At 53.8% G+C, this 11,560-nt stretch overlaps 6 protein-coding genes across 6 annotated transcripts; 3 read left to right on the forward strand and 3 right to left on the reverse strand.

Moving 5' to 3' along the window:
• Positions 1-128: 128 nt before the first annotated feature.
• Positions 129-1,007, forward strand: J4E93_000668 (uncharacterized protein; the record flags this gene model as incomplete). The annotated part of the gene is made up of 1 exon (XM_049338627.1): positions 129-1,007. The coding sequence occupies one exon, from the start codon at positions 129-131 to the stop codon at positions 1,005-1,007; it is 879 nt and encodes a 292-aa protein (XP_049204512.1).
• A 403-nt stretch (positions 1,008-1,410) lies between these two features.
• Positions 1,411-2,807, reverse strand: J4E93_000669 (uncharacterized protein; the record flags this gene model as incomplete). Its single annotated transcript, XM_049338628.1, has 2 exons — positions 1,411-2,573; positions 2,693-2,807. The coding sequence occupies 2 exons, from the start codon at positions 2,805-2,807 to the stop codon at positions 1,411-1,413; spliced, it is 1,278 nt and encodes a 425-aa protein (XP_049204513.1).
• A 554-nt stretch (positions 2,808-3,361) lies between these two features.
• Positions 3,362-5,011, forward strand: J4E93_000670 (uncharacterized protein; the record flags this gene model as incomplete). Its single annotated transcript, XM_049338629.1, has 1 exon — positions 3,362-5,011. The coding sequence occupies one exon, from the start codon at positions 3,362-3,364 to the stop codon at positions 5,009-5,011; it is 1,650 nt and encodes a 549-aa protein (XP_049204514.1).
• A 224-nt stretch (positions 5,012-5,235) lies between these two features.
• On the reverse strand, positions 5,236-7,061 carry CCT7 (T-complex protein 1 subunit eta; the record flags this gene model as incomplete). The annotated part of the gene is made up of 4 exons (XM_049338630.1): positions 5,236-5,345; positions 5,393-6,749; positions 6,802-6,968; positions 7,016-7,061. 4 exons carry the CDS (start codon positions 7,059-7,061, stop codon positions 5,236-5,238), a joined length of 1,680 nt encoding a protein of 559 aa, XP_049204515.1.
• A 450-nt stretch (positions 7,062-7,511) lies between these two features.
• Positions 7,512-8,152, forward strand: J4E93_000672 (uncharacterized protein; the record flags this gene model as incomplete). Its single annotated transcript, XM_049338631.1, has 2 exons — positions 7,512-7,538; positions 7,589-8,152. 2 exons carry the CDS (start codon positions 7,512-7,514, stop codon positions 8,150-8,152), a joined length of 591 nt encoding a protein of 196 aa, XP_049204516.1.
• A 268-nt stretch (positions 8,153-8,420) lies between these two features.
• J4E93_000673 (uncharacterized protein) lies at positions 8,421-10,463 on the reverse strand (the record flags this gene model as incomplete). The annotated part of the gene is made up of 1 exon (XM_049338632.1): positions 8,421-10,463. One exon carries the CDS (start codon positions 10,461-10,463, stop codon positions 8,421-8,423), a length of 2,043 nt encoding a protein of 680 aa, XP_049204517.1.
• Between the last annotated feature and the right edge of the window lie 1,097 nt (positions 10,464-11,560).

Raw genomic sequence — 11,560 nt, forward strand, 5'->3', positions numbered from 1 at the left:
TCCTAGTGAGACCAAGTCGGCATTGGATGTGAGCAAAAGGTTGGGAACGAGCACACATCCCGGAAAAGTGAAAGGGATTGAGGAGAGAACGATTCGAAAGCTGCAACACCCAACACCCCATCCTCAATATGCCGTTAGAACGCGACGCCTCCGGTCGAACTTTCATCCACCACCCCTCCGGCCAACGGACTCACTACATCATCAACGACTTCACCGACCCATGGAAACCACAAGAGACAGTCTTGATACAGCATGGTTTCGGGCGCCACGCCGCCTTCTGGTACCACTGGATTCCCGTTCTATCTCGCAGATACCGTGTCATACGACGGGACTTGCGAGGCCATGGATACTCCAGCTACCCTCAAAAATCGGAGAATTATGACTATACCCTAGATACGATATTAGGCGAGGTTGTCGATACGCTCGATCAGATGGGTGTGGAGAAAGTGCATTTCCTCGGTGAATCGACAGGAGGCATTCTGGGCGAGATATTCGCAGCCAAATACCCGGAAAGACTTCTGAGTCTGACTGTTTGCTCTACACCAACTTATTTGCCTCCAGTGGCTTTACGACTGTTCGCTTTCGGTAGGAAGAATTGGCCGACAGCGTGCAGGGAGCTTGGGTCACGAGGCTGGGCAGAAGAGTTGTCGCGGATTCCTGGCACGATCCCGGTCGCAGATCCGCAATATCTTCCATGGTACTTGGAACAGATAGCTATAAGTGACGGTGAGGGATTGGCTCAATACGCGGAGTTTCTGTCGACGTTGGATGCGAGGCCGTGGTTGGAGACGATCAAAGTGCCAACATTGATTCTGTCGCCGACGCAGAGTGCTGCTGTGAGAGTCGCAGATATGAAAGCTCTAGCGGAGAAGATTGAAGGAAGCAAGCTCGTGCTTGTCGAGGGTCCTGGACATGAGATATACGTCACTCAAGCGGAGCAGTGCCAGCGGGCGTTCCTGGGATTTCTGGAGAATCTGGACAGAGACATCACTAGAGGAAAGAATTAACGTGAATAGTAATGGGTATTTTACATTATAGAATGCTGCATATATCATGCACAGAACGTACTCGCTGGTATCGCTGTGGACCATTTTAACGGCTCCAAAAAAAACGACCGCCCAATGTCTGCATCAAACGCCGTCAATGCAAGTGTGAGTGGGTTTTACCATCATGCTCCTAATGCGCCGCTATGCAATAGTCATAAAACATGTGAAGCCAAAAACGTGAGTGCTCGGTGCGAAGTGTAGAATCTAACGGGGTCAGTGGTGTGAAGTGTCACGTCAACCTAGAAAAAATAATGAACATGTCTGCAGCCTACATGAACATAGAAACCTGCAAAGTAGGCGGCCTAACGTCGATGTAAGCTCCAGACCTGTTCAGCTTTTTCCTTGTATGAGTTGGTGTGGCAAATCATGCGTCCTGTCGTTCTCGTTCTCGTCGTTCATTCATATCCAGGGCCATCTTCTTGCTAAACTCGTAGCAACTGATCATGATAGCGCATGCCGGTGCGATCTTGAGACACCGGGCAGCCCAACCCTTGAACAAGCCTGGCATGCCTTGTTCGCGGTAGATGTGCATCAGGAATCGTGGCATGGATTGGTCTTCTGGCCGTGTCGAGTTCGCAATGTCTTTAGCGGTCTCGCCCATGTGCCGCGCGACTTGTTGTCTTGTCTTTCCGACGTCGAATGGTGTGGTGACAAAGGCAGCGACTGCTCCTGACGTGGCACCAGCGATAAAGCTATCGACTAGTGTATCTCTGTGGTTTTCCTGGCTTCGAGATCTGCTTCTCCGTCGTACCCTCTCCTCACCGCGGCCCATGCGGAACTCGAAACCATCGTTTCTTGCCTCTCTTCGTCCTCGTTGGTCGGTCAGAACGTTTCTTGTGGCTTCATAACCCCACCAGTAGAATGCCGAAAAGGGTACGTCGCGCCAGAGGGTCAGTGTGAGGCCCCGCCATAGACTGAAGACTCCCTGGTTGCCGACCATGTCTTTTAGTCCGTCCATTGTGTCTCGAAAGTGTCCGGCGGCGGTAGCGGTGGAGTTGGCTGCCTGCATTCGCGTTCGGAATATTTCGATCGGGCCTACGGCTATCGCAGCAAGTATCCGCGCAGTCGCTCCTGCCACTAACGGTATGTACGCATCGGATACGGTCTGTCGTAGGGGCGAGGCTTGCGCTGTCCGCAGCCAATCGTATCCGGCGAAGTAGATGACGTTTGCAGGTACTGCCATGACCAGGGTAGGTGACAGTCCTCTCCAGAGTGTTCGCGGTCCCTCATTCTGTGCAATCTTGCGTAGCCCATCCCATGTGCTATTTATTGTTTTCCGTTCGACCTCCTCTACCGCACAACTCAGATCGGCGGGGTTGATGGGTGCCATGGTAGGCCCCGCCACACAGAAAGGTGCCTTGTTGTTCATCCAGAAGACTTCTCTACAGCAAGACGATATGCCGAGGTTTGGAGGCAGATCGCGGAATTGAGTGAGTGTGGCGCCATTGTATCCGCGTGGCCGTGACGCTGTGTTCGAGACGGTTTCTTGTGATTGTAATCGTACGCGGACGACGTCGAGGGGTGTGACTGGTGGGCGTTAGTATCGAATTCCATGATGCGAGTACCCAGATGTGCAGAGTTCAGACGGGATAAGAACAACGCAGTCGGAAAGACGTATGTTGAAGAAATGTGCAGATATTGCATACCTAGTAACGACGTGAGGACACTGCCAGACACTGCCGACAGCATCTTTTGTCCGAGCGACACATCGCCCACACCGCTCGGGTCCGCTTCCTCGGCTCGCTGGGTGGCCGTGGCCATGGTGCCGGTGGTCGGGATGGCAGCGGAACGGCGTGTTACCTCTCAGCGGTGAGGGTGGTGGTGTCAGAGGGCTGGATGGGCGAAAAGGGCGTACTGCGCATTGTTTTCTGGGGTGATAGGCAGGCACAAGTGGTGACGAAGGCGACGGGAAGCTTTGACGCAAGGACTTAATTATCGGAGGGAACTACGCACTTTTGGCGCGTCATTCCCGCGCCGCCCACGTTGCGCCCCCGCCGAGTGATTGGACCGCCGGCCGACCGTCAGCGAAGAAAGGGCGTTGGCTTATCAGATGGCGCATGGGTCGGGGCTAGATCATGCATCGAGTGGCGCCCATCATCGCCTCGCCGTGACTTCACAGGCCCCTTCATGCACGCCTAATCGCTGTGAACGGAACATTGGCCTGAGTCACACTTCGCTGTATCATGTATTCTTGCTAAAAGCCTGCTGCTAGCCTCTGCATTGTACCCTGCACGCCCTATCCTGTCGACACCTGCGACTTCGGACATACCGCATCTAACCGACAAGTACTACCGATCTTGGCCAGGTTTGTTACCATGGACCCTAAGGACGTTTCCACCAACACCGAGGCCGAGCTTGAGTCTTTCCGCCAGAAATGGAGAGAAGAAGTCACTGCCCGGGCCAAAGGTAAGGCGCCTGCATCGTCGGCATCCGCAAAGCCCACCGCTACTTCCTCATCCACCGGCAAACCTCATCCAAGCAAAAGCAACGCGCAGGATGCTCAACATCACACTCGTGCCCGGAGTTTGAGCTTAGAAGGCGGTGACGAAGTCAACTCATACACCTATCACAATCTGGGCGAGAAGCAACACGGCCGGAGACTTGATGAGACCAGTGCCCAGACCGCTGCCGCTATTGCTGAGGAGGCAGAACCAAGGTCTGCGTTAGAACACTATGAGAAGGCCGTAGAGAAAGAGAGTCAAGGTAGTTTGGGTGATAGCGTCGATCTATACAGAAAGGCGTTCAAGCTCGACTCGGGAGTCCAAGAAACCTACAAGGCAAAGCACTTTCCGCCCTCATACTTCAAGAAACTCAAAGCTGCACAAGCTGCACAAGCGGCAATTGCATCGGCTTCACCAGCTGCTTCAAAGCCCCAGGATCCCAACCCATCCAATGCCTCCGCTACAGTGCCTAATACCGCCCACCACTCCCTACATGGCCTCTCGCCCTCGTATCAAAACCTGATCAGCGAATACGCCAGCACCTCCATCCTCGGCGAAGTACCACCAACGGAATTCAGTCCCGCGCCACCATGTCCAATTTCCAAAATCCCAGAAGAAATCATCGTGGAGATTCTGGAGCAGCTCGCTGTGCAGGACATAGGATCCTTCGCCCGTCTAGCCCAGGTATGCAAACGCCTTGCCTACCTGGTAACCACCGAAGACCGCGTCTGGAAACGACTTGCTATCGGACCTGAATACGGCTTCGCGTCCATGCACTACACCTGGTCATGCGAAGTAGGCGGGAAACCCCTCGAAGACGACCAAGCAGGCGGCATCACGCTAGGTACCGCCAACCTTGACCTCTCCGACAGCGAAGAGATAGAACCTGAGTCTGAACCACTCCCTCCAGCACTCCTGACCCAACTTCTCGTGCCAACTCCCTACCCCACCTACCGCGTGCTCTTCCGTCAACGCCCGCGCATCCGCTTCAATGGCTGCTACATCAGCACAGTAAACTACACGCGCCCAGGACAAGCCGAGCCCACGACCTCCTCCTGGAACTCACCCATCCACATCGTAACCTACTTCCGTTACCTACGCTTCCTCCGCGATGGGACGTGTATCTCGCTACTTACCACGACCGAGCCCGCTGACGTAGTGCCGTATCTCTACACCGAACACATCCGTAAGAACCACCACAACCTACCCAGCGCGCCGATGAAAGATGCCGTGCTGGGCCGCTGGCGTATGAGTGGACCTGAACCGGGTAGTGGGGAACAAGAGGGTACGGTGCATATTGAGAAGCCGGGAGCGACGCCAAAGTACATGTACAAGATGGCGCTTAATTTTGGTAATGCGGGCAGAGGGGCTAAGAACAACAAACTGGTTTGGCAAGGGTATTGGAGCTATAATCGGTTGACGGATGATTGGGCCGAGTTTGGGCTGAAGAACGATCGTGCGTTTTACTTTAGTAGGGTCAAGAGTTACGGGATGAGCTGGGATGAGAGGGGGATCAAGGAGTAGGAGTCGAAGATGCGAAGTTGAATGTTAGCAATGAAGAACTGCCGATAATGATCACTGAATAGGCAAATAGTTGTGAGAAGTCCATGAATGCTGCACAGACGTGTGAACGTGATGTTGTTCAATTCTTCCTTTTCGCATTATTCATAGACAGCTGTCTCTACGACGTGGCGTAGCATAAGCGTGTCCGTGTTGTGGTATACACTCCTTCTCTTGTCTCTGTGTCTTTACCGTCTGGGCATGCCGCGGCCACGTCCCCTTCCGCCGAGTGCCCTTTGGGCGGCGCCTGGTGGTAGCGGCCTGTTGGGTGCCTGTGGTTGCTGTGACTCCTGGTTCTCTGCTTGTTGTTAGCACTTGCTGACTATACGACATGGTTTCACATACTGATTGTTTCGTCAACGCTCAAGATGAGGCAGGCCGCCTCTGTCGCCGCCTGCAGAGCGTTGACCTTGACCAGACTAGGCTCCCACACGAACTTCTCCATGTTGTTTGCTATGCTCTCAGTTGTGAAGTCGACACCGGCCCAGATGTTGCCCTTCTTGTGCTCTACGCGAAGGCGGTTGAGGATGTCCGTCGCGTCGACACCGGCATTGTCGCACAGTTGCCTAGGAATGACCTCGAGTGCCTTCGCGAACGCCTTGATGATGGGTTGCTGCTTGTGCGGGATGTTACTGTCGGCGTAGTTGTGTAGGTATGATGAGATCTCCATCTCGACAGCGCCACCTCCGGCAACAATGTTCCTGTTCTTGATCGCACGCTTGACGATCATGATCGCGTCGTGTAAGCTTCGCTCGACCTCGGCGATGAACTGCTCTGCGCCACCACGGAGCACCAATGTGCAGGTCTTGGCCTCTGGGCAGCCCTGGAAAAAGTTGAAACGCTCGCCACCGATTTGTCGCTCGTCGAAGGATTCGCAGGTTCCGAGATGCTTGCTCTGGATGTCGGAGCAAGTAGACTGGAGGCTCGCGCCCGTTGCCCGGCAGACACGGTCGAGGTCGTCTGCGGCAACTCGTCCGGCACAGAAGATGTCGCGGTCTGCAAAGTACTGTGTCGCCAAATCGCCGATGGGGAGCTTGCTCAGAACAACCTTGGCGCCCGTCTTGTATAGCGCTTCCATCTTGTTGTAGATGATCTGCCACTCTGCGTCGACAATCGCCTGGTATTCCGAGACCTGCTCCACCCGTACCTCAGCGTTGTCCTTCTCACTCTTGAGCTCGAGTTCGACGTTCAAGCAGACGATCTTGGGCTGCTTGAAGGTCTTCGGTTGCTGCTCGAAACCGGCGTATGAGAAGGTCTTCTTGAATGCGACACCGTTGACGAACAGTGAGTCCTGGAGAGCACCACCGGTAATCTTCTTTACTCCGATGAGCTTCTCGTTCAACTCGTCTTGGTCGAGCGAAAGTACGGCGTCCACGACCATCTTTGTGAAGAAGTCGGCGTTCCTGTGAATGAGCTTGCTGCTCATGGCGGTCGCGGCGAGCTTCTGAAGGGTATCCCGCTGGTTGCCCTCGGCGGTGTCTACAGCAATCTCCATGATCTTGTTGACAGCAAGATGCGACGCTCTCCGCAGACCCTTCATGATGGTCTGGCTGCTGACTCCCTGCTCGACAAAGTCCTTGATCTCCTTCAGTATCTCTCCGGCGATAACGACAACGGACGTGGTACCGTCGCCCACTTCGGCATCTTGCGATCGTGCGATATCGGTGAGGACGCGGGCGGCGGGGTGGACGATGTCGAGAAGCTGCACGCAGTCAGTATTAGTGTATATGATAAGGTTTTGTGGCATAATCTACCTTCATGACTGTGGCGCCGTCGTTGGTGATTGTCTGCCTGCCATTCTCGTCGACCATGAGCAGATCACCGCCATACGGTCCTAGGGTGCCCTTGATCGTGGCCTGCACAGCGAGGCAGGCGTTGATGTTTGATATTACCTGCCCGCGACCCTGTGACTGATCGGTACCTGAGGCTGTAAGCTACGTGTGTATCAAAAAGTGTCGAGGCACCTACCCTCCCGCAACACCACAATGGTCGGTGTTTGACCGCCGAACGACATGCTGGCTGATGGTGCAAACACAAAAACTCGGAATCAGGACGTGGAAGCTTTGGAACTCGAACAAAGCTGTCGATGTAATGTGAGGGGTATGCGCAGCCGTATGTTTCCAACTTGTCTGCGGGGAACGCGTTCCCGTGAATTTTCCATTTCCAGGGCACGTCCGTCTCGTTGCCAAGGCCGTCCGTGCCCTTGTTGACAACCTTCTTCCGACCTTCTCTCAACCTTCCGTGCGTTGTGCCACAGTACGCCATCGCATAACCCCCAAACCTCCAGCCTGCATTCCTCGTCGTCGCAGCATCCATACGATCAATCCCGTGCTGCATAGTGACTTTGACACGGCACATGTGACTTCGTGACCGCTTCGTCTCATAGGGTGAACCTATCGCAGGACTTGCCATTAGCCCCGACCACATCCACATACTTTCTCCCGTAAGCGCCCATTTTACGAGCATGCCGGCCAAGACATCTGCCAAGAAGGTCAGGTCATCCCGTACTCGTGATCCTTAGTAGCACTGACGTGTGTATAGATGGCGCCCACACCCAAGTCAACGGAGGATATCCGCCTACGTCGCCTGGACCGTCGTTCTAAGGAGAGTGTAGAGAAGCAAATATCGCTAGCCGAGACCATATCACCATTGGATACCTATCCACCATTACTGCGCATCCCATCTGAAATCCGGAGAGAGATCTTCCGGTACGTCTTACCATCGTCAAACAAACGCTTCATTCTGTACACCGACTGCGACTCTCGATCCATCAACAGAAAATGGAACAAGAACTGCCGCCCGCATCCAGATAGACATTTGACTCTGGATATTCTGCGAACGAACCGCCTGATCTATCACGAATGCCTACAAATCATCTACTCAGAGAACCAGTTCCATTTCTATGCATTTAATTATCTACCTGTTCTCGACTTCATACGCCATCTCAGTCCTGAAGCGAAGAACCAAGTCCGCAATGTGCGGCTTACGCCTTTGACGGATAAGCAGGATGATCCGCCGGCGTCGCACGATGTCTTCTGTACCGTCATGCATGACTCTCTTCCTGGACTCAGCCAACTACAGGCAGATCCCGTTGTCTTCTTCTAGGAGGACGGCTAGCCTTTCCTTCAATCTCAGTTCTCCACCTGTCCAGTCGTCCCATCTAGGTACATAGGCGAATCTACGAGGATGTGACCTTGCGTATAAGGCATACATGAGACATTCGATCATTGTATGGCAGCCTTTTTGTCTCCAACGCATGGCACGATCAAAACTATTCGATGATGCTGACCACTCTAGACTTCCTGTGACCCCAATTACTGATCACGCTGGAGATCAGTCACCCGGGTCCAAATCTCAAGCTTAGATGGCCTCGTTATTGATGACTGGACAGCTCAGCCGGCATGGCTGCCGTGCCAGTGAGTCTTTTCGACCTGGAATGTTCTTCGATGATCGCCAGGAGATCTTGATGTTCCGAATCAGAGGCAATGTCACAAGGGCTCTTGCCCTCTGCATTCGCTTGAAACGGATTTGCTCCTCTCTCGCATAAGAAGGATGTTACTGTGGCTCGAAGATCCAGATCCCATTTGTAGGTGCCTGTCCAGAAAGAAACAGCTTGGTGCAGCACGGTTCCCCCGGATGTCGTCATCGGTGCATTGATATCCCATCCGCGGTTGAGCAGGACATCCATGACTGCGATGATGCGGCTTGGAACGAGGTGCTTGTCGGCATCCGAAGTGGTCTTGATCAGCCATGAGCGACTCATAAGCTGTCCGGCCAAGGTCGACCAGGTGTCCGGCTCGGCTGGCACCGCTCCATTGGCAGTGAGCAAGTCGACCATGGCCACTTGTCGAGCGCCTACAGCGAAGTTGAGCGGCGTTAGAGTTGTTGAGTAGCCAAAAGGAACTTCGTTGACGCTGAACCCCGCTTGGATCAGGGTCCTCGCCATAACCACTTCTCCCAGCAGCGCGGCGAAGTGTAGCGCGGTGACTCGCTCTGGACGGCCCCGTTTACGCACACTCGAGCGCCAGAACCCCTTCTTCTTGTTAAGGATAGCTGCCAACGCTCCATGATCTCCATCGCAAACAGCCTCTTCGGTCCGATCCCTTGGTTGGCATCCGACTTTACCAAGGATCTCTTTGCGAGATAAGGGCTTTCCCTCGGATGTCGCCATATGCCTGGGTTCATCCGAGCTCGGAACCACTGGTTCTGCTTTTCTCGGGCTAGGAGAGTAGCCCTGTGTCCAACTTCCATCCTCTGACGGCCTCCATTCCACTCTGTTTGATGCAGAAGGTTGCGATTTTCCCATTGGGGGGCTGGAATCCACGAGAGTCATGTTCTCGGATATAACACTTCGAGGCGCTTTCCAAGGCCGAGCAGCCAGTACCATGGACACAGATGCTGAGTCGCTCCCAGTAGGTTCTGGCGAGGCTTCCAAGCTTGTTTCGGAGAGTCTGCTGCGAGGTCGCTCTCCTATCGCATCGGTCTCGGAGGGTCTCGCACGCGAGAGAAGCGAAGAAAACTCAAGGTGCTCTACGCTCGTTTGCAGCGATTCTTCGACTGCCTTCAAAGAGGCTTCTCGGTTTGCCTCCGGTATCATGGCAAGGCAGGATTTCGCAAGCGCACGGTTATTGAGCAAGACGTAAATGTGAGCCATAAGAGCCAAGGACTCCAAAGACGAAGCATGCCGTTTTCCCAGTAATCGTCGTCTTGCTTGTAAAGCCTTCTCGCATTCGGCTCGTGCACGGTCGAGTTGCCTCATTCGGACATATAACTGAGACAGCAAGTGCGTCGCGTTGTGAATGCATTCACGTTGCTGATCAGAGTCTGCTGGCTGGTTGACAAATCCGATCAGAGCTTTCGCCGCATCTACAGGTTCCTGAACGTGGTAGGCGCAGACTGCAAGCCTGTAGAAGAGGCTGAACACGTCACAGAATGCGCGTTGGCGCGTTGACAGCCCTTGCAATATTCTGAGTGCTTCTTGGAGTAGAGAAACCGCCTCGTCCCAACTTCCGGAATCGAAGGCTTGCGAGCCTGTGCTCAAGGCCGCTTTCGCGAAGTCGGTATCCAGATCATCGTCCGAGTCGGATGTCTCACGCTCTTGTACACCTTGAAGCGGAGCCGCACCTCGCAAGACACTGAGAGCTCTCCTAGGGCTCTTTGTTGGCACCGACTCCTTTCGATCTTCTCGTATTGCTTGGATAGCCTTCATCCATGGCAGACGATCGCTATCGCTAGAGACCTTGGGTGAAGTCTGAGCTACAATGTCTTCCCGTGGGTTGGCTTCCGGAGTATACATTCCTTTCACGATAACCTCTTGCGCATATTGCATCAACGTAGCCTCCGTATGAGAATACCGCCATGGCGGACCGACCTGGGATGATCGTTGTAGCTTCTTAACCATTTGTTGAAGCTTCATGACGTCAGGTGCAGGACGTCGTTCGGCCTGTATAGGCGCAATATAGGAGAGGACCCTGGGAAACGATTCAGCGGTTGAAAACAATTTTGGTGCAAGGAAGGACCTACGCCTGAATCAGAAGTAACGTAGTTCTCAGATTGTCGCTGTGTCTGTGTACAGCGGCTCCCATTTCTTCAATCTGCTCCTTATTGTTGTGCAGCTGGACAAGGCGTTGCGGCTGGAACACAACGCTGGCCTCTTCGGCCTCTTCCATCCTGACAGCGCTGACGAATGAGTTCAGGCTATCTATAGTCTGACTTGCATCCTCGACCTGAGTTGCCAGGCAACTCCACATTCGACCATCTCCATCATAGGGTGGAGGTGACCCTGTCTTGGTCTTGCTTGCGACTTCTGCCAGTTTGAGGTGAATCTGGTAACACTCATTCCCAAGCGACTTCACCTCCCCCACAAGATTGTCAAGGGATGCATCGCAATGTTTCGCGTCCAGGTTGAGTTCGGAAAGAGATACAAACAACGCCCAAGCCGTTTTGTTCAGAACCGAAACTGCGGAAGATGCATCCGCCGGTGTGGTTGCAACTCTCTCCATCGCAGATGGTCGATATTTGCATTGCGATGGGTGTGAGGCCCAGGAGAAATCAAATTGCTGGCTGCGCAGACGCTATGCTATGCAGTGTGACGTGAAAAGTACCGATAGCTACACAGGAAGTGGCTTACGCCATGAAGCAGTGGATCATGCGGTGAGCCTGACCGGGAGAACTACTCAACGCTGGAGTACACAGCGACGCCGATCTGGAACTTTGCCGTCCAATAGACACATGGAAGAAATATTAAAAGTCTATACCATTGGGGCCGGCGGGGTTATTGGTTTCGCAATGCCCTTGCTTGTGCACTTCGACCAAGGGCCGAACACAACTATCCCTATTGGTCGATGCGCGCCATGATACGCCTGTCACATATCTCTCACGAAGGGCTTTGCGAATGTGATGGAAAGAGGCGTAGACGTACGAGCAAGATGATGGGGCCGAAACATATCCCAATGCGTCCATTTTGACCTCCGCACCTCATTCCGAGCACATGGACCTTCCAGCTTACTGGGC

The sequence above is a fragment of the Alternaria ventricosa genome (genome assembly GCF_023758065.1).
Source record: "Alternaria ventricosa strain BMP 2768 chromosome Unknown scaffold_1, whole genome shotgun sequence".
Classification (NCBI taxonomy): domain Eukaryota; kingdom Fungi; phylum Ascomycota; class Dothideomycetes; order Pleosporales; family Pleosporaceae; genus Alternaria; species Alternaria ventricosa.